Below are 27,858 nucleotides of genomic sequence, written 5' to 3' on the forward strand. Positions count from 1 at the left end.
ATCTATCTATCTATCTATCTATCTATCTATCTATCTATCTATCTATCTATCTCCTCCTTGCAACATGTCCAAAGTAGGTCAGATGAATCTTCAGAATCCTTGCCTCCAAGGAGCAACCTGGTTTCACCTTTTCCAGGATGTACCTGTTTATTCTCCTAGCAGTCCATGGAATATTCAATACTCTTCTCCAGCACCATAGCTCAAAGGCCTCAATTCTTCTATCATCCCTAATCATTGTCCAGCTTTCTGGTGCATAGCAAGTAATTGCAAAGACTATGGCCTGGATCAGTCATAGCTTAGTCTCTAGACTCACTTTGTTGCTCTTCAGTGTTATGGAGAGGTTTCTGACAGCAGACTTTTCCAGTGCAATTTGTCTTTTAATTTCTTGACTGCTGATATCAAGAGTGTTAATTGTGGAACTAAACCAACTAAAGCTGTGAATAATCTCAATCTCTTCACCATCTATCATGATGCTGCCAACTGGCCCAGTGATTTGAATCTTTGTTTTCTTGATGTTGAGCTTCAATCCATATGAAAGCTGTAGTTCTTGACCTTCTGCAGCAAGTGCTTCAGGTCCTCCTCAGTTGCAGCAAGCAGGGTTATGTCATCTGCATAACACAAATTGTTGTGTTGATGAAGAAGCTAGGCAGATTCTGCTAAGGTTTGTTTTCTGGCTTTTGTTTGAGACTTGAATGTGGCCACTGCTTAAAAGTGTAAGTGCATTAGATTTGGCCTCCTTTTCAAAAAGGCTTTTGTGGTTTTTACTGTTTCAGTCAAATATTCTTCTAAGTAGTACAGCAATGGTCTGGCAATTTGCTGTAGAAAGGCAACTCATGGTTGCTGTGATGCTAAAAACTGTGACAGTGATGTGTCAGATATGATAATGGTTACCTGTGGTGGACAGTGCTTGGTGGATCTCCCGAATTAAGACAGGCATGGAAGCAGGAGTGGCATCCACTTCTGAAATACCTTGCCTCCAGAAACTCTACGAACTTGGGGAAAAGATGAATTTTTTTCATGTTCGAGACTTTTGTTCATAGAGTCACTATGAGTCTTCTACAACTTGATGACACTTAACAACAATAACAACAACATATATGTATGGTGTGTATGTATCAGATTGTGTCTATATATACATAGTCTGCATATATATACATATACATATTTATATACACACATGTATATTTATATACATATATATTAATATATATATATTTACATACACACACACATATATAGTTCAAACATTTTATGGCCAGTTGGCTACCTACAAGGAGCAGTTCCAGTAGACATTAATCAATTATGCCAGGCCAGCCTCTTTAAAATGAAAAGCTCACTGGGCAGACATTACAGCAAGGGCTAGCTAGTCCATTCATGGTAATTTCATGTTGGAGATCCAACCACAACCCCATTCCCAGGACCTCTCCCCTGACTATAATGAAATAGTATCAGAAGAAAACCTTCCAATTAGACACTATACTAGGATTTCTATTGAAGTAGAATTTCAATAATAAATTGTGCACATATGATCTTCCAGGCAGAAAAATGGGATTCCAGCCCTTAGAGAAGCATGTGATATGTTGGAAGAAATGGTCTTGGCAAAAACATGCTATAATATGCAATATGTGCTATGCTATAAGATGTGCAAATAAATGTTGAGCGAGCACTTAATTATAAGTGTCTCTACAACAAGAAGATTTCACGGGGAAGAGGAGGTTTAGACTGAGTCTCAAAGGGGTGACCGCATTTCAAGAAGTGAGCAAGAAGATGACCTATCAAGAAGGAAGGGCTCTTCTGACCGCTTGACGGATTTCATGATTAGGTTTTACCTCTTGCTCAAAACTTCTTACATTTTTTTATCCCAGGAAATATCCACCATGTTCAGCTTTAGCCAGTCAATTTCTGGGAAATCAGAACTCATTTCTTGATACTGGTTGAAAGAACAAGATACAAGCAATATGTTTCTAGAGAATTCAAGCTTCTTTGTGCTTAGGCTCAGAGGTGGTATACACCTGTGATGCGTGTTCATTCATTCACACACGTGTGCACATGCAAACACATGTACTGGTATCCTTCCCAGTGTCACACCAAACTCACCTTCAGTCTGTCCAGTTCAACCCCTGTTGTCTGGGATTCAACTAGGTAAAGAGGTGAATCCCAAGTGTTATAGGTGATTACTAGCTGATACAAGGGTGTGAACTCCTGTCCCTGGGGGATTTGGCACCCACACTAGGCAGTACTGCTGAGGAGGACATGGTTGGGTGGCTCATTTATCTAGGATGTATGTATTTAAACATTCTCTTTCTTTTCCTAACTTTGCTCATATTTTTTGGTTTCAGGTTTGTAGGCAGGCCTGGAAGCTATGTCTATGTGTTTGACGGCTACCGAATGGAAGAGGCAAGTAAAGGCATTGAAGTTTCATTGATGTTTATAGGTGCACCCTCCTGGCCCCTTTCCTTAGCCCCATTGCATTATTGTTGAATGCCATTGAGTTAGAAGTAACTCAAAGCTGATTCTCCAGTGGGTTTTCAGAGGCAGTAAATCTCAAAGGAGGAGATTGCCCATCCTTCTCTCATGGAGCAGCTAATGGATTTGAACTCTGTGTCTTTGGAATTGGAGTGCAGCTTTTTACCAGTCACCCAGCAGAGTTCCCTGTCCCTATCTCCATCCTAGTATGCTTAATTTACACTCTTGCTTATCAGAGCTTCCCTTGGTCTAACAGCCCTTCCTTTTTCTCTTCCTCTCCTCAGTGTGCTCCAGGGGGCTGCCTAATGGAGCTCTGCATTCAGCTCAGCATCATTATGTTGGGGAAGCAGCTGATCCAGAACAACATCTTTGAGATTGGAGTCCCGTACGTAGTGAAGTCTCTTCATCTCTTTCTTTGGTGTCAGAACTTAGACCGGCAATGTCCAACTTCTGGCAGCACTTCCATGGCTTCTCCTTTTCTAAAATACTTGGTTACTCACCCCTTTGTCCAATTGCCAATTGCCAGTGACTTTCCCCATGGAGCAAGCTTCCTCCTGAAGCTCTTGTTTACCGATCTGACTGAAGGATGTTTGAGGCTCAGAAAGATTAATCACTTATGTAAGTGTGCATACTTAGTAACTGACAGAGCTGGGAGTCAGATAGCCCTGGTCTTGGTGTACATATTTTGAATGTTCCTTATCCTCCCAATGAACAGGTACAAGAGAGATTTTCAATGCGGTAAATAGGAGAATGTGAAAGCTTGAACATAATGGAATTGTTTAAAAAAAGTCTCTGAGAATAAAGTGTAGACAATAAGGACAGAATGACTTGTTGGTGAAACACAGAATGAGCTATTTTCCTGCAGATTCTCTCAGTCCTTCCTACTTATGGTCTGCCCCATTTCATAAAAGGACTTCTTTCCGTCAAGTTTTGTGTTGAGATAATAATCAAAACAAACACCGACTCACAGGCAAAGGCTTAAAAGAAATAAGAATGGAATGAATGAAGTGCTATTATTAGCCTAAGGAGAAAATGTAGCCTCCTCTGTCTTGCTTTTCAATTTTAAAGAAGAATCTGCTTCAGGGACAAATATTTGGCCAGTGCAGTACCTTAGAGTCAGGGAACAGGTCAAGAGTAACCTTTATAGGCTAGACCAGTTCTGATTAGGATCGAAGGGTGAAAATTCATCTAGACGTAGGATTCTTTGCAAGCTCCTAATGAGACTGATCATTCTGGCATGCATTTAGCCCTTAAAGTTAGGCAAAGATAGGTGGTGGTGTTGATTTCATGTGACTTCAACTTGGAACAGGTTCCTAGCTGACCCTCCAGTAGGTTTTTAGAAGCAATAAATCACATGAGAGATGATTTCCCATCTTTCTCTCATGGAGCAGCTGGTGTATTTGCACCATGTGTCTTTGGATTGGCAGCACATCTCCTTACCACTACACCAAGAGAGCTCACTCATTTCCCCCTTGGAGTTTCAAGATACACTATGGTTTCAAGTAGTCCTGAGATAAAGAAATCTGTTAATCTTTTTCTTAGTAGCTATATTTGATCATGTCTAAGGTTCTTATTTGTAGACATTAGAATCCACTCTAACTTCTTTAAATGGCAAAAGAATTTATTTAAGAAGATTAAATGGCTGACAATTATCTTCCAAAGCCAGAGACCTAAACTCTGAAGCTACATAACCAGGAATCACACTGTGCACACTGAGGGGGGGTTGTGTGAAGGGGTGCAAGGAGCTGCCAGGGAATAGTTCTGCCCTTTCCTTTTGACTCAGATGACTCAAGTCTTAAAGGCTGAGAAGTGTACCCAAAGAACCATACTGAGAAAAGTTGTGGTTCTAGCAAAATTAATTTCTGATTCTTTGCTTTAAGTTTATGCTCAAGATTTGTCTGCAATTTAAATAGAGAAGAAAAGTGTATAAAATGGTCCGTGTCATCCCAAAGCTTAGATTATTAGTTTGAGAGACAAAATAGACTTCATGAAATAAGGAGCTCTCTGTGTGGCTCAAACTCTGCCAGTACTCAGAATAAATAAAAGTCTGAGGTTTAGGAGAAGTTAAGGCTATATACAGCAGAGGTGTCTTCCCCGCCACCCCCACCGCCATGCCCAGAGTATATTTGTATCTTAAAAGGAAGCTGCCACAGCCATATCAAATGTCAGTCTTTTCTTAGCAGATGTTAGATTGTAACTGTTTAATGTCCTAAGGTAAGGCAATGTTTTGTGAAGGACCGGTATATTGGCGTTCCCCTTTTTGGGGGGTGTTCCCCTGAAGTGGAATGGCTGTTTCTTTCCAGGAACCATGGCTTGACCCTGCCTCTTCTGCTTGAAATTAAGAAGTCCCAAGCTTTCCACATGATGTAGCTAGACACAATGTTCATGGCCACAGTACCTGAATGTCAGAACAGGGAAGTCTTGTTTTCCCTCCAGAAACCGCGCCTCAACTCATAGTCATATTGAATGAAATGTCTATTGTTTTGTCCAGAGAAACCATTTACTTTTTCTAACAAGTAACAGACTGCCTGGAGACTTAACTGCAGATCCTCATGACCCTGAAAGTGCTTTTGATGGAGTGTATGAGGCTCAAGGAGATGACAATTTCTTGATCAAGGTCATGGGGAAGGTTGAGGTCATGGCAAAGGCAACAATTCCTTTGTGTCTATTGACCGAGTAGATTACTGAGTGCTAGTTTCTTGGGATATATGGACTCATTAAAGAATAAATATGTGATCCAACTCTGGTCTCCATGTATGTTATAACAGCAGCACCTGCTTCTCTTTTTTTTTTTTTTTTTGAGAGAGTGGGGGGGTTCCTAACTGCCTGAAATATTCCCTGAAAAGGTTATTCTTTTCAGAAGCCTGTTTATAGGCTTAAAGTTATAATGGAGATGATTTTCATTTACCTAGAAAAACTCTTTTTAATGAGCCCTGCTTCAAGTAATGAGAATCCACACTATTCTCTCTTGGCCCTTACCACCTAGTCATCAGGAAAGTTGTTGCCATCATCCATCATTTATTGAATTGACTATGTTGGGTGTTTTTCTGTCCATGTACAGGGGCAATCTCAGGTGGCCCCTGCTTTTCCTGGAGGAGAAATAGAAGGAACACTGTGTCTGGGTACTTTGATCAACATCTCTGTTTAAACCAGTGTCTGGACAGTAGTCAAGAAACCAAGAAGTCTTGAGAGGAAGACTGTCAACCCTCTGAAACTCTGCCTTGTTAACTGCTGTGGATTATAAGTCATCAGTGATAGTCAAGCAAAGCTAGTTAAACAGATGGCCCCTGTTGTCTAGAAGCTTACCATCTTAGAAAATGTGCTGTAAACAAACATCCAGAGAATATACAGATGGTACCAAAACCACATCTGGCCTTTTTGAAGCTGGAAGACCAGACCCTGTACTCTAAACTAAAGAAGACAGTCCTCATTCTCTTTGAAACATCTGAGAAGGACACCTGTCTTTCAAAACACTCTTACTCTACAAGCTTTCTGCTCAGGATGGAATTTGCTTGTGGGTTTGAGATGCCCTTTTTTAAATTTTATTTATTTTTTTTTTATGTCAGCCCTGGACATCTGGTCTACCATTTATCCCATTCGTCCGGGACTCAAAAGCTTTTTATAAAGTGTATGAGTGGCAAGAACTCAGGCATATGTTTGGACAGTGTGTTGGCAGTTGGCATGTTCCCCACCCATCAACTCCATCAGCTCCATAACAGATGAAACTAACACATGGCTGTTTGCCTTGAAGGCTAAATTTTCATGTTTATGCTTGATGTGTGTTTCATATGCCACACTTTAATTGATGGCAATTGCACAGTAATTCATAAAGCTGTGGGCAGACCCTTTAAGTCTTACTGTCTTTGTCTCTTAAAATGATAAGATTATAATCATCTCGAAGGTACTTTTCAGCTGTAGCAGCCCATAAACATCTCCTATGAGTTGGCTCCTAGTGTCTGATGGTGGTCACATAAGGGAAGTTTTTGGGGTCATGTTTGATGTGTGTAACTGTTTTTCCCCCCCCTCAAAGAGGGTGTCAGTTGAGCTGTTGACCAAGGGTAGAGGCCTGCTTAAGGGGATGTCTTTAAAATCCTGTAGTGAGGGGCTAAGTCTGGGGGCTGGCCTGGAGACTCTACGAGTTGGCTCCTAGCATTTGATGGCAGTCACATCTTGATGGTAATCATGTAAGGGAAGGTTTTGGGGTCGTATTTGATGTGTGTTACTGTTCTTCTCCACCTCCCAAAGCGGGTGTCAGTTGAACTGTTGACTAAGGGTGAAGGCCTGCTTAAGGGTGTGTCTTTAAAATCCCATGGTGAGAGGCTGAGTATTCATTTTAGGATGAATATTTTATAGGTGATACTGCAATCATTTGTCTATTTCTTGTACTGAATAAATTGGGTTGCTGTGATACTGAACACTGTGCCATAGTCGTGTCAAATACCATAATGGTTACCCATCATGTACAATGTATGGAGGAGCTTTCAGACTGATTCAGGTTGGGAAGCAGGAGTGGCATCCATTTTCTAAACTACATGCCTCTGGAAACTCTATAAACATACAGAAATTATGTTACTTATAGAACAGAATTCAGGTCTTTTGTGCAAGGGTCACTATGAGTCTTATTCGACCTGACAACACCTAACCACTGCTAAATGAGACTAGTTCTGTTATATCTGGATGAACATTCTTTCACTTTTGTACATCAGTCTTTGTCAACGTGCTGCATGGAGTAACCTGGGTTTGCTGTGATGCCATTGGGTTCTCAAATACCAGGTTTTTCAATGTAGAGCATGTTTGGTGGAGTTCCCAGTTGCAAAACAGATTTGGAAGCAGGAGTGGCATCCACTTCCTAAATCATATGCCTATAGAAACTCTTATGAGTTTAGAGAAATGGTGGTAGTTTTGGAAAGACATTAGGTCTTTTGGTCATAGAGTCTCTATGAGTCATGATTGACTCAATGGCAATAAACAACAACAACTATTGAGTGAAGATGGTCATTGCCTATTCCAAATACAACTGATTTCTATTTCAAAGGCTGTTTCTTCCTTTCATTTTCTAGTCTGTAAAAGGGCACATATATTTATGTAGTTAAGCTAAGAGATAAAGAGTAAAAATTCTACCAAATCCTGGGATGTTTTCTCTCCAAGACTCTTTCTGCCTCCACAGTTTGTCTTTTTAGTTTGATCACATGTAATCATGATGATTATGATTATTGGATTTTTCATTCTATGCTTAGAGCTCACTCTCATTAACTCTGAGGGTTACTTCGCAGTACAGAGTTCAAACCCCTGGCAACTCCTTATACAGAACAAAATTGAGATGCATAAAATAATTTTTTTAAGTCTTTTATAGTCAAGAGAGAGAGCTCTGGTGGTAGCTTACTTTTAAGGAGTTGAGCTGCCAACCTAAAGGCACGCTTTCTGAATCCACCAGCTCTTCCACAGTGGAAACATGGGCAATCTCCTCCCATATGATTTATTGCCTCTGAAAACCTGCTGGAGGGCCAACTGTGTGTCAATTCCAACTTGACAGTAAGTGATAACAACAATAGTCAAGAGAAAAATAGTAGGTGAGTCTGACAGTGAAGAAGCATGCATGTAAATTATAAAACTCGGACTCTGTGGTCTTTAGTACTTTGATTCAGGTGGCCTAGTATAAAGCTGTGCTGCAATCCCAAAGCAGTTTTCAGAGGCAGTTAATTGCACAGGAGGAAGGTGGCCTCAAACCACATGCCTTTGGAATTTCAGCACAGATTCTTGTCACTAGGCCATCAGTTCGAATCCTAGCTATCCCACAAGACACAGATACCATCTCCCCTCATAAAGATTTATAGCTTCAGAAACTCAATGAAATATGAATTGGATCTTTGAAAGCAGTGGGTTTGATTTTTTTTCTTGTTTCTTTTCTTTGTTTTTTAAATTTTTTATTTTTGTGTACATGTACTGTCAAATCAGATCTGACTGGTACAGGAGGAGATTTTCCCTCCTTCCCCGGCAGAGCATCTGGTGGATTCGAACCGTGCGCCTCTGGGATTGTAGTTGTAGCTCCTTGCCACTAGGCCACCAGAGCTCCCCTTGATTTTTTTTTTTAATCCAGAAAATATGGACATTGAATAAAGGAAGAAAGAACCTTTGTCTGAGAGTTTTGAGTAGGCAAAACTGATTGCCACTGAATTTTCTTCTATTTACAAGTGACACTTTTCAGTGCTGAAAGTCCAGAGAGAGAGAGGTTGAAAAAAACCAAGTCTAGAACACAGTGTTCTGCTTCTGTCTTGGGTTCAATGACTTTTCATTCATAGCATTGTTCTTATGTCTTTCCAGAGTTTCTATCAAATCCTTTACCTTTACTTTTGAAAGCAGAAGCAGGTCTTAGGAATAGGTAGGTGACCTTTGGCTCATCTATCTCTAAATGCAATATTATAAGATTCTTTCAAAGAAAATGACTTCGTTTTAAAGTCTAATTGTCCTTTACCAGTAATCCATGCTATTGCTGTTGAGTGCTATTGAGTCGGTGTTTCATTTATGTTGACCTCATATGACAGAACAGAACTGCCCTGTAGAGTTGTCATGGCTGTAGCCTTTACGGAAGCAGATCATTAGACCTTCCTCCTGCTTAACCTCTGGGTAGATCTGAGCCACTCATTTCTGTTAATTAACAGGCACTTACTTAACTGTTGTGCCACCAGGGCTCCTTTAAGCTATAATAGACCTATCACTTTATGTGTGCAAAATCCTCATTAGTATCTGTGCACATGTTTGTGTGTGTAGGTGGTGGACACACACCACAACTTTGATTGCCTTGAGAATCCTACAGTCTCTTCTTGCCTTAGAACATCACTTCTCAAACAGCATCCATTGTCAAGTAACTTCTTAATTTCCCTCATATCTAATGAAATAGCTATTTGCATACTGATTTCCCTTATAGCAAGTCATTTTTACTTACATTTATACCACACACAGCATCAATTACCATGAATTGCAAACAATAGGCAAAGAGGCATTCAACAAACACAAAACACTATTAAATAATCAGTAGCCTACTCAAGATTCTTACCCTAAGATCTGCACTGTCTTTGTAAAAAAGGGAGACATGCAAGAAGTACTGCTCATTGTTGTCAATTTGGAACTGACGCATGCTGCCTGCCAGTGGGTTTTTGGAAGGCTATATATCACACAGGAGGAGATTGCCTACTTTCTTCCTACAGAGCCACTGGTAGATTCTAGCTGCCAGAGAACCGTTGAGAGTTAGCATTACCACTCCGTAAGTACTATGCCACCAGAGCACCCTATGTGAGCATTGTTGTTCTTGTTATGTGCAATTCTTGTTTTGCCACCGAGTTGGAACTACCCCATAGATGATCCTCCAACAGGTGTTCAGAGGCAGAGGTTCTCCTGAGAGATTATTGCCCATCCTCCTCCCGTAGAGTAGCTGGTGGATTTGAACCATGTGCCTCTGGGAGTGCAGCACAGGTTCTTACCACTAGGCTACCAGAGTGTGCTGTTAGGGAGTAATTAAAGATATACCAGCAGCAGACTGGGTTCTTCTACTTGATTATAAACAGAAGGACCTCAGAGAGAAAAAGAAATTATTCTTATCCTCAGGTGCCCTGATGATATACAAGCCAAGTGTAAAAACTTCCTATTGATTTGAACTGTTTTAGAAGGTTTTATTTGAGAATTATTAGTGCAGAGAATATCATTGTCTCATCCCACAGATCTCCACAAAACTAGGATAGAGCCGATCACCACTTGTTTTTAATCTACCCCCATCTTCTTAATTCTACCTCCTAAGCAAATCTCAACTGTTACTACCGTAGCCTTTGCTACCATCATCTCAAAATTGAGTTACTGCGTAATAAGGCTTAAAACCTTTTATGTCACATATTTTACCCTAACTGCTAAGTCTTTTTCAATTTTATGCTGGTTTAATTACAAAGTTTGTATACATTGGTTTTTCATACCGGATCTTTCCAATTTCATTCACCCCTCTTCTCTACTCATTAAATTGTGTGACCCTATAGTTAACATCCCTGCTTCTCAGCCCTCTGATCCCCCCTCTTATTCAATATTTGTCTGATAGGATTGAGTTCACTTAAGATAAGACTAAAGATAAGAGTAAGTCTTACCTTTCATCATAGTCCTAGAATACTGTAGTTACAACAGGCAGTCAATATCATATTCAATGCCAGGTGGGAGTTTATTCATGGGAATTAGATGTTAACATCCCTTTGGGCCCTTGAATAAACTTCACTAACTCCCTCATACCTCTCTTTACTTTAAATATTGTGCAAACCCTAGATAGGGCTACTATGGAAGCCTCAATCACTCTTCAGTCATCTCCCAACAGACAGCAGCACACCCCACTTTTGCTAGGTTGAGGTCCGAGACCCTGGAACTGGCCAATGATACCTTTGACTAGAGACAGAAAAATAGAATGGGTCAAAGGGGAGCAGTGAAACTAGAAGCATTAAGATATTTGAAGTTAGCCCTTTGACTAACGAGGACATGATAATAGATAAGATTTGCTTGCATAGTGTGGCTTTGGACCAGCCCCATTCATGCAACCTCAGGCTTATGAGGCATGACAGAGCTGTGATAGATACTTTGCAGAGAGAAGCTGTGTCCTGGTCAACACTGATGGCCCCAGAACAGTGCTCGGAGGCAGCTCCTTCAGAGTTGACTTCAGGAAAGATGAACAGCTGACCCAGTTTGCTTTTATGTTATTTGTTATTTTATTATCTGAATCTCTCTTGGCAGGGAGGCTCTCAGCCCTCACATAACCTGCCTATCCTGCCTATCTTGTAGGTGTTTGTGAAAAATACACTTTGGACACCAATTTTGTACTGCCCTAAAACACGTTACACTACATCCTAAATCCTCATATCATTTTATCTCAAATTTAGTGCCACTATTTATTTATTCAGCAAAATTAGAAATGGATCATTTTATCACTCATATAGCTGAATAATTGGTGAAAGGGTATAATTGTCACCGTTTTTACATTCTAGATTCTCTCCTGGACATATTTTGGGAGAAACAGAGCAGATAGACCAGTACCTCCACTGGGAAAATGTCTTCTTGTCACTACTCGTCCTCAGAGCAACCCCAGATCACATCTCACATAGCTGCAATAGGCCCCTGAGCACAGCTCAGTATCATAAACTTTCTACTTCCTTTTCATAAATGAGATAAATTTTGCATTTCATGATAGAAAGCAGTCTCTCTTTAAAGCCATCACAGGCAAAAGAGATCTGTATTCTTCCAATCTGATAGAATCTGGCTGTGAATCTATAGTTTAAGGAACAAATTGGAACCTTGTCAGGTATCAAGGAAAGGAATACACAGCTCAGAGGTTGATGCGAGCCTCTTCTCTGACCTGGGATAGTGTAGTCCTGCCTTCTCTCTGTAATGCGCCCGGGTCTGTAGAGAACTGTCTGGGGCACCAGGTTCCTACAATGGTGAGGCCACAGGTGAGACAGACAATCACCATGTTCTTGGTGGGAGCCTCTGGGACACAGACAGAGGAAAAGTGGAGTCTGCCAGAGAGAGCTTCTGAGACTTGTCATTAAAAAGGGATGGAAAAATAGCAGATGAAAAGGACAAGGGACAACATCAAAGGAGTTATTTTAACGAGTGCGTGCATCAGACAGTCGGAATCATAATCTGAAGTTTTCCAAACAGCCCATCTGTGTGTTACACAACTTGCAGCATTTCTGTTAAGTCCTAGTCTGGGGGTAGGGGGGATTTTCTTTATTATTAATTTTTTTAATGGTCACTGAGATCTCCAGAAGAGAAACTTCTGAAAATAAAGGACTCATAAGAATTATTGGTAACTTAAAAAAAAAAAAACAAACCCATCTTTTTAAATCTAGTTACAGTATCACACACATCTTGACTGCAGAGGCCTGATGTTCCTTCTTCCCTCACCTTCTTGACATAAAGTGTCAGAGGTGACTTTCTGTTCCTAAGACTGATCCTTCCTTGTCCTTTGAAGGTTCCTTCCCCACTACTGTCATTGAGTCAACCCCAATCATGATGATCCTCCATGTGTCAGAGAAGAGCTGTGCTCCGTCGGGTTGTCAATGGATGATTCTTTGAAAGTACATCAACAGGGCTTCCTTTGGAGGTGGCCTGAAAGGGTGACTCGAACTTCTGTCCTTTTGGTTAGCAGCCAAGTACATTAACCATTTGCATCACTCAAAGAGCTTTCCCTTCAACCTTATCCACAAACTATCAGTATTCATAGTGATATTTCCCGATTCTCTCTTTTATACATTAGTTGATATTGCTCAATGATCATATATTTCTGGCATCATGATGACTCTTAGGTCTCCAGCCTAGACTTGTTGCAGAGCCTTAGACACACGGCTGCCTATTTATTGTCTCATAGGCTCCTCTCCCTCATCATGTCCAAAACTTCTCCTCTTGTTTATTATCCCCAAAGTAGGTTTTTATCTAGTATTTTCTATGTTAGAAGACCACATTTGTGTCCATAGACCTTGAGAATTATCCTTGATTATTCACTCTTTACCTCTTGCATACAATCATGTGCATCTTAAATTCTGCTTTCTAAGAGATTGAGATTGTTTATAACTTCAGCTTCCTCTATTCTACAATCAACACTTTTGAAACCAGCAGTCAAGAAATCAAAAGGTGACCTACATTAGAAAAATCTGCTATCAGAGACCTCTCCAAAGTGCTGAAGAGCAACAGTGTCAGTCTAGAGACTAAAGTGTGCCTGATCCAGGCCATGATTTTTACCATTTCTTGCTAGGTGTCAGAGAACTGGGCGGTAACTAGGATGACAGAAGAAGAATCAATGTCTTTGAGTTAAGGTGCTGGAGAAGAGTCTAGGATGTACCATGGACTGCCAAGAGCACAAACAAGTCTATCTTGGAGAGGGTGAAACCAAGCTGCTCCTTGGAGGCAAGGATTTTGAAGCTCTGACATACTTTGGGCATGTTGCGAGGAGGAACCAGTCCTTGGGGAAGGACATCATGCTTGGAAGAGTAGAGGGACAGCACAGGAGAGCAAGACCATGGATGAGAACGGTAGACACAGTAACTGGGGTACTGAGGGTAAGTGTGTCGAGATAGTGAATTTGGCTCAGGATAGAACAGGGTTCAGAGCTATTGTGCATAGGGTCACTATGAGTCATAGTCAACTCAATGGCACTTAACAACAACAAGCATATGGTGAATATATCTCTTCATATCTCCTGTTGTCATCCTAGACTTGGCTACCATCGTTTCTTCTGAGTCCACTACAAGGCCTCGGATGGCATGAACGTATTCTTTATTATTATTATTATTATTATTTTATTATATTTTGTGTGTACCGTCAAATTGGGTCTGACTGGTACAGGAGGAGATTGCCCCTCCTTCTCCAGCAGAGCATCTGGCAGATTTGAACTTTGTGTCCCTGGGATTGCAGTGCAGCTTCTTGCTACTAGGCCACCAGAGATCCCTGCATGAACTTATTCTTCCTCCCAAGTCTTCCAACTTTTCTCCTCTGGTACCTAGACACAATATATTGCTTCAAGCATTTTTAACTCCTTCAGCCTCTTATATGAACAATTTTCACATTTACTTTTGTCTGTTGCACAAATCCTTTGCCTATAATACTCCTTCACCCTTCACTCCATTCTTTATCTTTCCTCATCATTTTTTGTCTTCTTCCATCATTTATTTTGGCCTCACATGTCTTTTCTTCCAGAAATACTTCTGTCTTAGGCCAACTTCAATTTTTCTATTTTATATTCTCATAATTACCAACACTTCTCTCATCATCATTTTCATTATATACTGGTAGTAGCAGTTGTTTTAGAGCCCTGAAGATAGGCTACATCATCAAGAACATGAAATACTTTATCAGTCACATTTATTTTTCCCTAGAGTCAGTCCCATGGGATTCCTCCATTGTCCATTTCCAATGAGAACAATTTTTTAATCCAGCTATCTAGGATCAATCCTTAGAGAGGGGAATCACACTTGGGAGGGTGGAGGGACAGAGGAAGAGAGGAAGACGTTCGATGAGATGGATTGACTCGATGTCTTGGGGATTCGGGGTAGGTGTGCCAGAGACAATAAGGTTGGCTCAAGATACGGCAAGTTTAGGGCTGTTGTACATCATGTCACTATGAGTCACGAGCAATTCAATGGCACATAACAACAACAACAACATCTAGAAACAGCTATTTGATTCAATATTCTCTTTTTTCACTGGATTCCATGTTATTTTCTCTCTTAGAGAAATTATTTTTCTAAGAACTCCCTGAGAAAAGATGCACAAAAAACTCAATGTGAAATCTTCAATACTTGACATTGTCTTTACTCTGCCTTCATACTAACATATAGTTGGGAATAGATGGTATTCTATGCTGAAATTACTTGATTTTAGAATATTAAATGCACTGCTGTGGAGTCCCTTACTGTCAGAGCTTATGTTGAGAATTACAGTATTTATTTTTTTATTTTTTTTTTACAGTATGTTTTTGATTCTAAATAATTGATAGAGGATATATGTTTATCATCCTGAACTTGGAAGGTTTTATAACCCTTTTCATTATCCCAAGAGTTCAGAAATTTCATGATAATGTTCTTCGATGAAGGTCTTTTTCTCATATTTATGCTAAATAAGTCCTGCCAGTTTGAAAATGCATATCCTTCACTTCTGAGACCTTTTCTTTCTTCTCCTCACCTTTTAAATTTTTTTTATTATTTTCCCCTTCTAATTTCCCTGTTCTCTCTTTTCAATTGAGTGTTGACATTCCTAGATTGATATCCTAGTGTTGGTATAGTTGTATTGTTCATTCTTTGTCGTTGGTTCTATTTTTGTGGAGAGTAAGTTATTGACTTTATTTTCCTATAAATTCTGTTACATTTAGTTCAGATAGGTAGTTTCTCTGGCTCATTTCATCGTTGGAATAAGCTTTGTGATCCCGCTAGAGTTGGAAAATATAGTTCTCCATGCAACCTGAGTGATCAGATGCATTAGAGTCTGCTGTTCCTTACACAGAACTTTGAGCAGTCACTGTTCCCTGACTTGGCAGATGCCTGGTATCTATGATTCCTTAGATTTTCTGAAAATTTAAACTATGGTTTAGCTTTCTTCTAACCACCATCTTTCACTGTAGAACTTGGTATTCAGCCATCACAGCTTTATTGTTTTCTTCATTCACTCTACATCTTCCAACATATTCCTTATCACCTCATTTTCTACTTTTTAGAACTATTTTTTCTATATTATTTGTTCTCCTTTCCCCCTCTTTATTTTATACTAGTTTGCACACAAAATTAATAAACATTTTGTATCATTCATGTACACTGCATTTCACACATTCCTACATTTACATTGTGTTTCAAACTATTTTTAACCTTTTTTCTTTTCTCTCTTTCACCATTGTTTTAGTGTAAATTTTAGAAGTAGAGCACCAGGCTCTTCTCCTGATATGCCTCTAGATTGGTTGGAATTGTCCACCATTATATCACTAATTGAATGCTTAGCCAATTGCACTACTTGGGGACTTCATTGAACTCATCCACTAAGTCACTCACTCACTCATTGTCACTAAGTTAGATCTGACTCAGAGCTGACCCTTCAGAGGTTTTTCAAGGCTGTAAATTGCATGGAAACTCTTGGACTAGTCAAACTCTATGGGCTAGTTGAAGGGGACTCTGATGCCTAGTTCATAGGGAATTGCACTGCTAATCCCAAGGCCACGTCTCGGTGGTGGTTAGAACCCCTCATAGCTATGTGGCATAGAGTTAGAAGATTATTTATATAGCATGTTAAATTAGAGGTTTGTATGTCAACCAAAACCAAACCAAGTCCACTACCATAGCATCAAGTCTGACACACAGAAACTCTTCCTTGGTTTCTGAGGCTGTAAATCTTTATAGGAAAAGAGTGCCTAACTTTATCCCACAGAAGCCAAACACATAGTGAACTAAGTTGTCAGCACTCTTTTGTGGATGTTAAGAACTTCATAAATGTGTCTTAATCATCATCATTATTGTCACAGAAGGATAGACAACACCTTTGGATTCGTTCTTCTCGGATTGTGATTACTTCAGTGCATTCTCTTCACAGCTGGTTCCTCTTCAGTCAGTTAGCAGAGTTGGAACCTTGCTCTTCACCTGTTTTTATCTGCCTCTAGTGTGTAGCAATGAAGATATGAAAAGACTTTATGTTCAGACAGATATTAGCATCATTTAGTTATAAAATAGTAAATATTTGAATATGGATAGTGTCCAGGTACTCTGCTAAGGTTTGTATAACCATTATTTCATGTAATCTTCAAACAAACTCCAGATACTGGTCCCTCATTATCTCATTCTGAACTAACAAAATCCTGTTGTGGTTGGTTAAGATTTAGATTGGTTTTAGTTACAAAGAAGAAATCTTTTAGGCTATTAAAACCTGTGAATGTTTTACCCAAGAGAAGTAGGAGAGAAATCTCTCCTGATACACCTTCCCATGTCCTTGAAGAGAATAGATCTATCATCTATTAAGAAATAGGATAAGCTCTATCTCAGCATTTGAGGGCAAAGATCTGTTTTTGCTTATCTAACACCAGAAAGAATCCAGAGTCTCTTTGGGTTTGAATAAATGTGTTCCTTCATGAGTTGTTGTTGTTAGGTACCATCAAGTTGAATACAACTTGTAGTAACTCTGGAAACAATAGGTCTGAACCTTGTCCTATCCTGTGCCATCCTCACAGTCTCTGGCACACTGAGGCTTATTGCTGAAGATCACTGTGTCAAATCATCTGGCTCTGGATCTTCCTTCCCTTTGCTATCCCTCCACCTTTTCAAGCCTCATATCCCTCTCCAAGGAATAACATCTCCTAGCAATATTCTTAAAGTAGGCAAGATACTTCATCATCTTTGCCTCCAAAGAGCACTCTGACTCCACCTTATCCAAGACATATTTGTTCTTTTGGCAGTTCATTGGATATTCATTACTCTTCTCCAACACCACAGTTAAAAGGCATTAATTCTTCTCCTGTCATCCTTGTCAATTGTCCAGCTCTCAGATGTATAACAAGTGACTGAAAATACCATGGCCTGAATCAGTATGTCTATTTGGGCTTTCCTGATTATGCAAAAGCATTTGGCTGTGTGGATCATAACAAATTATGGCTAATATTGAGAAGAATGAGACTACCAGAACATTTAATTGTGCTCATGCAAATCCTATATACCTAGACCAAGAAGCTGTTCTACAGAGCAAGGGAGCTCTACATGGTTTAAAGTTGGGAAAGGTGTGTGCATCAGGGTTATATCTTTTCTCCATACCTACTTAATCTGTATGCTAAGCAAATTATTAGAGAAGTTGGACTCTATGAAGAAAAATGTGGCATCAGAATTAGAAGATGGCTCTCTGTAACCTTCATTATGTAGATGAAACAACCTTGCTTATTGAAAGTGAGGAGGACTAGAAGTACTTTCTGCAAAAGGTTAAACACTGTAGCCTTCAATGTGGATTGTATATCAACATCAAGAAGATAAAAATTCTCACCACTAGATCACTAAGCAACATCATGACAGATGGAGAAAAGATTGAGACTGTCAGTGACTTCATCTTACTCAGATCCACCAAGAATACATTTGGTACCAGCAGTCAGGAGATCAGGAGTTGTATTGCACTGGGAAAACCTGTAGTCAGGGACCTCTCCAAGTTATTAAGGAGCAGTAGTGTCGGTTTGAGGACTAAAGTGCACCTGACACAGGCTATGGTCTTTTCAGTCACAGTGTATGGATATAGAGTCTTATCCTGATAAAGGACGTCTTAAGTTGTCCTGAAGAGAAAAAGAATCTTAGTGATCTCTATCTTTGCATTAGAGATAGGTTTAGAGTAACAACATAGTTTCCTTCTTTTTTTCTCTGCAAAACTAACCCTGTTTTCCAGTGTATTTTAGTGACCAGTTAATTTCTTTTCCAGGAAACTAAAGAAACTCTTTCGGAAGCTGAAAGATGAAACTGAGCCTAGAGAAACTGACTCTGCCCACTCAAAACATCCAGAGCAGTGGGACCTAGACTACAGCTTGGAACCATATACTGGACTCACCCCTGAGTACATGGAAATGAGTAAGAACCATGGTCCTTCTTCTCACTGGGGGAAAAGTCAAGCAAGGGCTGTATGTGTCTACGTGTGTGTGTTCATTCATGCATGTATAGCAGAGAATGGAGCAAATGACTAAGGCAGCCTTTGCTCCTTCATAAGTTTCAGTACAACATGATCAGTTGAAGTGGGCCATAAAGAACCCCGGAATGAGAACCAGAGCAACCTAAACACCAGCTTGATGGTGTTTCTTTAATCCTTGGACATACTCTTAATCAATGAAATCAAAAGTTTAGTCTGTCCAGTCCCTTATTATCTTAAGCACTAATAAAGCTAAAAGAATGGTAAAAGAGAAGTTTAAGACTTAAGAATATAATTCCCATGATTGGATAATAAAGTAGCTGTGTGAAATTTGGGTCAAGATGTAGATATTTTTGACATGAGGAATAGAAGGGAGTCCTCATTCTGACCAGGTAAAGCTGGATAAGTTGTCAACTCGTCATGAAAACAGAAAGCAAAACCAAAATGTTTTATGTAAGAGGTGAGAGGAAAGGCTTTAATTATAGAGCCTTAAGTTGTTCTTAGATGAGGCTGAACAGAAGCATGTACATCAGTACAAGCTGCTAGAACATAATCGTATCATACTTGACTTCAGTTTGCATGTTGACTTCTCCCTTAGGAGAGGTGTCCCAACTTTGAGTTCTTAGTTAATGTCTTTGTCTTTGAATTCTTGACCACTTGTGGATAACCTTGATTTTATGGATGGATGTTTTAGAGATTATTCTTAAGACTTGGAACAAATGAGTTAAAAGGACCATAGACCAAGAAAAGGCATTTCTATAAAATTAATTCTCACTCATAGTGACCCAAGGAGGTCTACCTCCATAGTGCTTCCAGTGTTTTAAATCCTGGTGGAAGTAAATTGCCACATCTTCCTCTTGGTGGATTTGAACCCAACATCTTTTCAATTAACAGCAAAGTGCTTACAACTGTGCTATACAGATTCTTCATGAAGAGGACAGATAAATCATCTAAACATTTACTCAATAAAGAGATCATAGAGAAACATCCATGAAATCCAAAAAAGGAATCACTAAATTCTTTATTCAGTACTCAATATCTTTAGTCTTGGGATTATGTTTGCATAAGGACCTTTGCTTCTTTTAGTTAATTACACTTTCTTTTACTTTTTCATTGTAAATTGAGTGTTAAGTATACATAACAAATCTTTATTCTTTTCAACTATTCTTACATATTTTTTTTATGATGTGGCTTATAATCCCTACATTATACAAGCATTTTTTACACTATTTCCCTAAAGTCCTCTTTTCCTTCTGGCCTCTCCTTCTACCTTCTGAGCTTTACCCTTGGACAAGTGTTACCTTTGTGATCTTGTAAGATTGATTATTCCAAGAGCTGAGTACCTTTCAGGTGTGATTGTTCATCTTTTGGATCTGCCTGTTCTTTGACAGTTGTGTCCCAGGTATGTGGGTAATCACGTTCCATAAGGGCTCTCCAGTGCCTGTCTATGCACCCAGGTGATATATTAGAAAGTACGTCCCTCTAATTCTTTCTAATGGATTATTATTTCTGTTTAGAAGAAGTTGTGATGTTAGGGATGAAATTATGGACAGTGTCTAGATTAGGTGGCCCCAGAAGGCCTGATACAATCCCAAAGTAATCTAAAATTGTAGACAAAACCAGAGCTTTTGTAACCTAAGTAAACTTTCCAGAGAAGAAACAATTATATCTGTTGTAGAAGTAATAGGCAAAGAAGATATCAAGACCTTGTTTATAGAAACATACAGCTCTCTTAAGCCTTCCACCTTCTGCTAAGTGCTACCTCTAATCCCTCTCCAATGCTAAGTTAGATATTTACTTCAGAGGTGATTTCTCATATTTCAAATGCCTTTCTACATCGGCTATCCTTTCACTCAGAAAGAAAGAAATTTCTGCCAAGAGTTAGCCTTCTGTTTGGGAAAGGGTTTACATTAGAAAACCTTGGGCTTTGTTTCTCTCCACTCATCCTTCACTGATTACACCCCTGCTTTTCTTGAGTCATACTGGATCATTTCCTTTTTTGTCCCAGCACTGAATTTGGTGCATACACTGAGGATGCACCTTACCAAATGTATGACTACTACTCATTTTTCTGTTCTCCATCACATGCAGTCTGTCAGCTCCTAAAGAGAAGTGAAGGGAGCGCCAATGGCCTAGTTCTAAGGAGTTTCTCTGCCAACCCAAAGGCATGCTTCTGTAATCCAGCAGCTACCTTGTTGGAGAAAGGTCATCTCCTCCCATAGGATTTACTCTGAAAACCCACTAGAGGATAGCTGTGATTAGGTTTTGACTCAATAGTACATAACAACAACGACAAAAAGAAATGGGTAGACGCAATGGTTTATCCATCATCCTGTCCTCCAGGGCCTGGTACATTCCTTGCCACAACAGGCATTCAGTGTGCCTTGAACTACACTTGTAAGAACTTTAAGAGGCAAGTGAAGGATCATTCTCAAAATAGAGTTTGGTAGATAGGGGCATGTTGGGGATGGGAAGGGTGAGGTAAAAGATGTCCTAAAGAGATTTTTAGCTCTAGGAAGGAAGTTGTACTAGGTGATCCTCAATATCCCTTCTGATTTTAAGGGAACATATATTAATGATAAGAACAGAAAGAATGTTCCAAAGAAAAGGACTGGCAAGTACAAAGAGCCTCATGGCCATGAGTAACTATTAGCAATGAAAAGCAAATAAATGTCAGTTTAGGGGTTGGTGGTGGTGTTAGACGCCATTCAGTACAATTCATAGTGACCTTCTGAACAACAGATCTGAACCTGTCTTATCCTTGACAGCTCTGACGTACTTGAGACCATGTCCACAGTCGCTGTTTCAATACATCTCATTGAGGCGGGCCATCCTCTCTGTTGCTGACCCTCCACCTTTCCAAGTCTGATGTCCTTTTCAAAAAAATAGCCTCACCTAACAACATATCCAAAATATGTAAGACAAAGCTTCACCATCTGTGCCTCGAAGGGGTACTGTGGCTGCACTTTCTCTAAGACATTATCTGTTCTTTTGATTGACCATGGAACATTCAGACCTGTCCTCCAGCACCACAACTCAAAGACATCACTTCTTCTGTCAGCCTTATTCACTGTCCAGCAGTGGAGGAACTTGATGATCAGATAGCTTTGCATTCTACTTACTCATTATAGTATGTGTAAACTCTTTATTTGCCCTATGAATATGAGTGATAAATGTGTATGGGGGATAGTTAGACCAAACAAGGAGTGAGGCAAGTAGCCTGCCTTTCTTCTATCAGACATGCATTAAGGAAGTTCAGGTAGCCCAGCTCTGTTGCCTAGTTTTCCTCAAAAATTCAGATTGACATTGATGTCATCTTGTCTGGATAAAGAACCTTTTATCACATACCTCTTTTCCACAGTGATGTCCACAAATCTCACTAACAATTTTTTAGGTCATTTTTGTCAAGATGTTCAATAGTTTGAGATAATGTTTTATTTCATTTCATATTTTATGTAAATAAGAGAATCACATTTCTGAGATAGGTTCTTTTCATTCCTATCATCTCTAGATAATTCTTTTCAGCCTTTAGGGGAGTATTTGTCTCCAGTTCTGTAAAGGACTGAGTGATAGATCTTGCTAATGGGCCTCTCCATCAAGGAGTGTAGGCTGAGTGTAGTTAGATATGGTCTCCAGAATCACACTACTTCCTTCCAATGCTAGGTCTGCTGCAAGCTAGCTGTGATTCTGGCTTGATGTTTAAAGTCAACTAATCTGTATTTCTTCATCTATACACTGAGCTTGATAATAATCACACTCACAGTATTGGTCTGAAGATGAGGTGAAGAGTATAGAAAAGTTAAAAAATAGTGCCTGGTGCTGGATATCAGCTGCCACTATTATTGTCAGGAGTCCAATGTCTTCCTCTCAATTTAGACTTTTTTTTACTAAACCCAGCTTTAAACCCCCAAGAGTTTCTGTCATCCATTGGTGTGGGTTTGGGAAGTATGTTTAAAGCATGAGGATACTTGTCTCCAAGGCAAATCTAAGAATCACACTCAGGAGTCTGAATTATAAGTGTTCCAAGATGTTTGTCCATTTAGAGAATGCTGAGCCCCTCCAGCACTGCTTGACAAGTCTAGAATCTCAAATGGGCTCCTTTTGTCATCTATTTATCTAAAACCCACAAACTTTTGTTCCTCTGTCATCCAAAAAGTAATCACCATTGTCTTCCTGCCTCAAGATGTCAATTATCCTTCGTGGAGCCTTCCGCCAGCTTCTTAAACACAGCCCAAGCTTTGGGACCCTCAGGCCATTAATGTGGGTGATGAGATTCATTTCTTCTGCCTTTACACAGTCATTAGAGGAAATCTCATTTTTCTTAGTCATGAGCTTACATCCACTCAAAATACCCTAGCAGGAAGGGAAATGCATAGATGATTTTGTATTTATACTTTCATTTATTTAGAGTGAAAATCAGATAAAGTTTTTGGCATTTTTTCCTAGTTCATTGTGAACCAAAACAGATTGTCAGCAAAGGCATGCAACTAAACCCAGTATCCACTGTTATGCCATGGATTCCGACTCAAAGCGACTCAGGGGATGCCTGCTGGATTCAAACTGGTGATGATACAGTTACTAGTCTGACATATGACACATCATACCACCAGAGTCCTAGTCCACATGAACATACACAGGGTGTATCTACCTCAGAGACAAAGACACTGGGCCTTTGCACTTAGATCTGAGGTATATCATAAAATCTTAAGTTTGAACTCTAGTTTTGAAAAGTGCATGTGTCAACTGACATACGAACCTCAAACCTGAACCTATTGCCAGGAAGTCAATCTCAACTCATAGCAACATTGTATGGCCGAGCAGAATTGGGTCTTGGAGTTTCTGAGGCCATACATCCTTTCCAAAGTGGACTGTCTCTTCTTTCTCCCTTAGAGTGGCTGCTGGGTTTGCACAACTGACTTCAAGGTTAGCAGTCAAGTGCTCTAACCACATACCCACAGAGCTCCTGTGAATTAGTATAAGTCCTTTCTTATTCTCTATAATCTCTTTCTGCTTCTTTTCTTTTTTTAATTGGTTTACTTACAAAGTTCATATACATTGTGTTTCACACTGTTCTTCATTCACATTGGGTTTCATGCAGTCTTTATCATGCATTATGTTTTATAAAATTAACCACCATTGGATCTTCCCCATCATTACCCCATCTTTTCTCTCAAATCCTTCCCATTTCCTTCCCCTCCTCCATCTACCAAACTGTGCAACCCTGTGGTTTCACCCCTACCAATCCTCAGCCCTGCCCCTCTTGAGTTTTCATGCGTGTTTTATTAGTTATCCTTCTATTTTTAAAATAATGGATTTAACGCTTTGTCATTATGAGACTACATTAGGTCACTCAGAATAATGCTCTCTAGCCTTTCCCAAGTTATGTAGTGTTTTTCTAAATCGCTGCTCCTGAGTGCTGCATAGTATTCCATCATGTGAATGTATCACAATTTCTCAATCCATTTGGTTATATTTGGATATTTGGGCTGTTTCCATGTTTGTGCAATGATGAATAACACTGCTATGAACATTGGCGTACAGATTTCCATTTGTATTTCAGTTCTAATTTCCTTGGAGTATATTCCTAGTAATCAAAGAGTTGGGTCATAGGGAGTTTCTAAATGATATTGTTCAATAACTTTCCCATTCTGTTGGACCATTCTCTTGGGAATGGGAACAAATATGGCCTTCTTCCAGTCAAATAGCCAGGCAGCTGTCCTCTAAATTTCCTGACATAGACTGGTGAGCATGTCCAGAACTGCGTCTGTCATTTGTAGCATACCAGTTGGTCCCCCATCAATTCCTGAGGCATTTTTTTAAGAAGGTTTTCAGTGCAACTTGAATATCTTCCTTCATTACCATTGGCTTTTGATCATATGGTACTTTCTGAATATAGCAAAGAAGATGCCTGTGTTTCTAATAACATTATTTGATGACGTCGATTACATTATTCAACTTGTGTCAGCAGTCTTATTCCCATTGTAGATGTTTAATTTCCAAAACCTGATTTCTTGGCCTACTTATCCTCTCAGCTTTGCTTCAGAATTCATAAAAATTATTTTTTAAATATATTTTTGCTGTATTTCCTGCCCCTTTGCTATCTTTCAATGTGACTGTTGACTGTTTTGTTTCATACAGCTTACTTTTAAAAAGGAAAACAGTTTTGTAAATTACTGCCTAACATGGGATGAACTGCAAAGCATTATGATAAGTGAACTAACTCAGTCTTATAAGGACAAATACTGTATAAGACCATTATTGTAGAATGAGTACGAGGGCCCAAGGAGGGGAAGAGGGTTGCTTAATCATAGGATCACACAATTTGATGGGTGGAGGGAGGGATGTGTAAATGAAAGGGGAAAAATCCAGTATGAAAAAAACTGTGTATTTTATGAACATTGTATGTAAACCAGTATAAAATTTTTAAAAAGTTATATTAAAAAATAAACAAAAGTTATGTCACTATAAGGTTTTTAAAATAAAAAAAAAGAAGGTACCTAGCTGACAGGTGACTTCAGGAGGTATTTTAAGGCTTAAAGAATATCTTAGAGTAAATGCATTTGGAATTCCTCCAGTCTTAACTGATCCAGAATGCTTGGACATTTTAAGAATTTGAGATCCTGGTCCGTATTTTTCTTCCATTTTGACAAGATCTGTGGAACAGAATGGTTGATACTGTTGCCTGGTACCATCTCATGCTGGTCTCAGGGTAAACAGATGGTGATTCTTGTAAACATTTAGTCCTGCACACTCATGTCCCCTCTCAATCTTGAGTTCTGTTCTTTCTCACTCTAAGCAAGATCAGTATTTTTTTAAAGTTTATATTTGTATTCACAAAAATAAAACAAATCTCTTAGTATTGAATTTATTTTGACTCATGGAAACTGCATGTATTTCAGAATAGTAATGTTTCAGAGAGTTTGCTTGGTTGTAGTTTTTACAGAAGTAGATCACCAGGCCTTTCCTCTTGAGTCCTACTGGGTAGAGTCAAACCACCAACCTCTGGGTTTAAAAGCCTTGTTGCCATCCAGTCTGAAACAATTCAAAGCTGAATCTCCATTGAGTTTCCAAGGCTGTGAGTTGCACTGGAGATTTCCCATCTTTGTGGAGCTGCTGGTAGATTCAGACTGCCACGGAGGCGTGTCTTTCAGCTTAATAATAGCACAACTCCCTACAGACTGCACCACCAGCGCTCCCTACTTACTGTTTGTTGTTGTTGTTAGTTGTTATAGAATATAGTATAACTCATAGTGAACTTAGGAACAGCCAACCTGAACCCTGCCCTATCATGTACCATCCTCACCATCAGTCAAGCCCATTGCTGAAGTCACCACGTCAGTCCATCTTGTTGGCGGTCTTCCTCTTCTTGGCTGACCCCATCTTTCCAACCATGATGCCCCTCCCCAATGAATAGCCCTTCACATGGTTACATGTCCAAAGTATGAAACATGAAGCTTCACCATCTTTGCCTCCAACTAGCACTAGGGCTGCACCCTCACCAAGATATATCTCTTTGTTGTTTCTAGTTCTTACTCTTCATCATTTCTCCCTTGAATTATGCCATTTATCTTGTAACTTCTCTCCTTGCTTCCTTTCTCATGCCTTCTTTTGTCTTTTCTTCTCAGTTATTAGAATGACTTTTCTAAAATACAAACCAGACTGTATTATTCTTCAGATTTTAAATCTACTAACTTCAATACTACTGACTTCCTTTAAGGTGAAGTGCAAATGCCTTAGTGTAAGAACGCAGGCATTCATGAGCTGGCTGCTTGTTTTGTAGGGCCTCCACAGTTTCCCCACTTCTAAGTCTGACTGTGTCCTCCTGTCTGCCTGTGACACACACTCTTGCTGCATTGTGTAATTCCAAACACAACTCTTGAAAAGCATTTTCTGATTCTTCCACCCTCAGCCCTTCTCTGTTCTCTCACTATACCCTAGACCTTTTCTAAAATACGATTTATTTGGAGCCATAAATGATGCCTTACTTATCCCTTCAGTTATAACACTTAACACAGTCCCAAGCACATAGTAAGAGTTCTAGAAATTGTCTCCTGAAGGAATGGCTCTTTAACTCCCTTTGATTTTTCCAGACAAAAAGAAAAATCTTTTTAGTCCCTGAGATCTGGGCCTCCCTCTTCATCATGGTTGTACTCACATGTTTCTTTATACGTAGTGATTTTCATCTCTCAAGACCTGAATGAACCATGTTTATTATCAGGGTTTCTCCTGAAAAACAAAAAAAAAAGTCACTTCTGGTTTTAATTTCCTTCTTTCCCTTCCGAAATCAAGTCATTAGTGGACATAGACAGAATAGAATGCTTTCCCTTAGACTCAGATTTAACCTCAACTCCAATTTCATGTCTTTTTCTCTGCACTAGCCTTCTTCTGGCCTCACCAAGAGCAGTGCTATGTCAGGACCTGTCCTGATGCTGGGGTTACAGAGGAGCAGATATGCCCATAGCCTCCAGAGTCCTGGAGTCACCTAACAGAGACAGATGAATCAACAGGCACAAAGGAAGGACTGCCCCCTCATAGACAACATCCACCTCCCAGTGCTTGCTTCCAAGAGTTCAGGTCACAGCAGCTTCCCTGTGAGTGAGCCTACATGTGTTATAGACAATTGCCCGTTCTCTTCTTCTTTTTTGGGATGTACTTGCCCATTCACCAAATATTCTTACATTTTAAAAAACTGCCTACTGAGGAATAACTCTAGTCTGGAAATAAGAGACTAATTTCCCAGTCATCACCTTAAGATTGTTCTGAGACTTCAGACAAGTCAAATAAAGGACAGGCTGAGAATCCATTGTAGGAGTAACACTTCCGAACTATTCTGCTTTAGGGACAATGGTTCCCTTGACTGATTTCCTGGGTCTTTTACTGTGGTAATAATGTCCTATTCTCTTGGTTCTTAGCTCACAAAACCCAGTATCATCTTAATTCATTCTTCTCTCAACCCACCTCATTTAAGGAGGTTTACATGTCTACGATTTTTCTCTTTGGAACATCTCTGAAAGCTGCTTTTTCCGTTCACATTGTCTATTCCATTATCCTTGTTAGCTGCCATCAGGTTGACCCTGAACTCATGGCAACTCCATGCATAATGGAACAAAACAACATCCAGTCCCACACCCTCCCTACAAGCAGCTACTGACGATACTGTTAGGACCTACAGGGCTTTAATTACCCGGTTTCAGTAATTGATCACCAGCTTTTTCTTCCTAGTTTATCTTAGTCTGGATGTTCTGC

General features: G+C 39.6%; 1 protein-coding gene across 1 annotated transcript in view; it reads left to right on the forward strand.

Moving 5' to 3' along the window:
• ANO2 (anoctamin 2) overlaps positions 1–27,858 on the forward strand; it is a 504,048-nt gene that overhangs the window by 439,501 nt on the left and 36,689 nt on the right. The window contains exons 18-20 of the mRNA XM_006891290.1: positions 2,340–2,397; positions 2,751–2,851; positions 18,412–18,557. Of these exons, the coding sequence (XP_006891352.1) occupies positions 2,340–2,397; positions 2,751–2,851; positions 18,412–18,557 (305 nt within the window). The remainder of the gene's footprint in view (positions 1–2,339; positions 2,398–2,750; positions 2,852–18,411; positions 18,558–27,858) is intronic.

Source organism: Elephantulus edwardii, unplaced genomic scaffold (genome assembly GCF_000299155.1).
Source record: "Elephantulus edwardii isolate Elephantulus edwardi_28Jun2011 unplaced genomic scaffold, EleEdw1.0 scaffold00096, whole genome shotgun sequence".
Classification (NCBI taxonomy): Eukaryota; Metazoa; Chordata; class Mammalia; order Macroscelidea; family Macroscelididae; genus Elephantulus; species Elephantulus edwardii.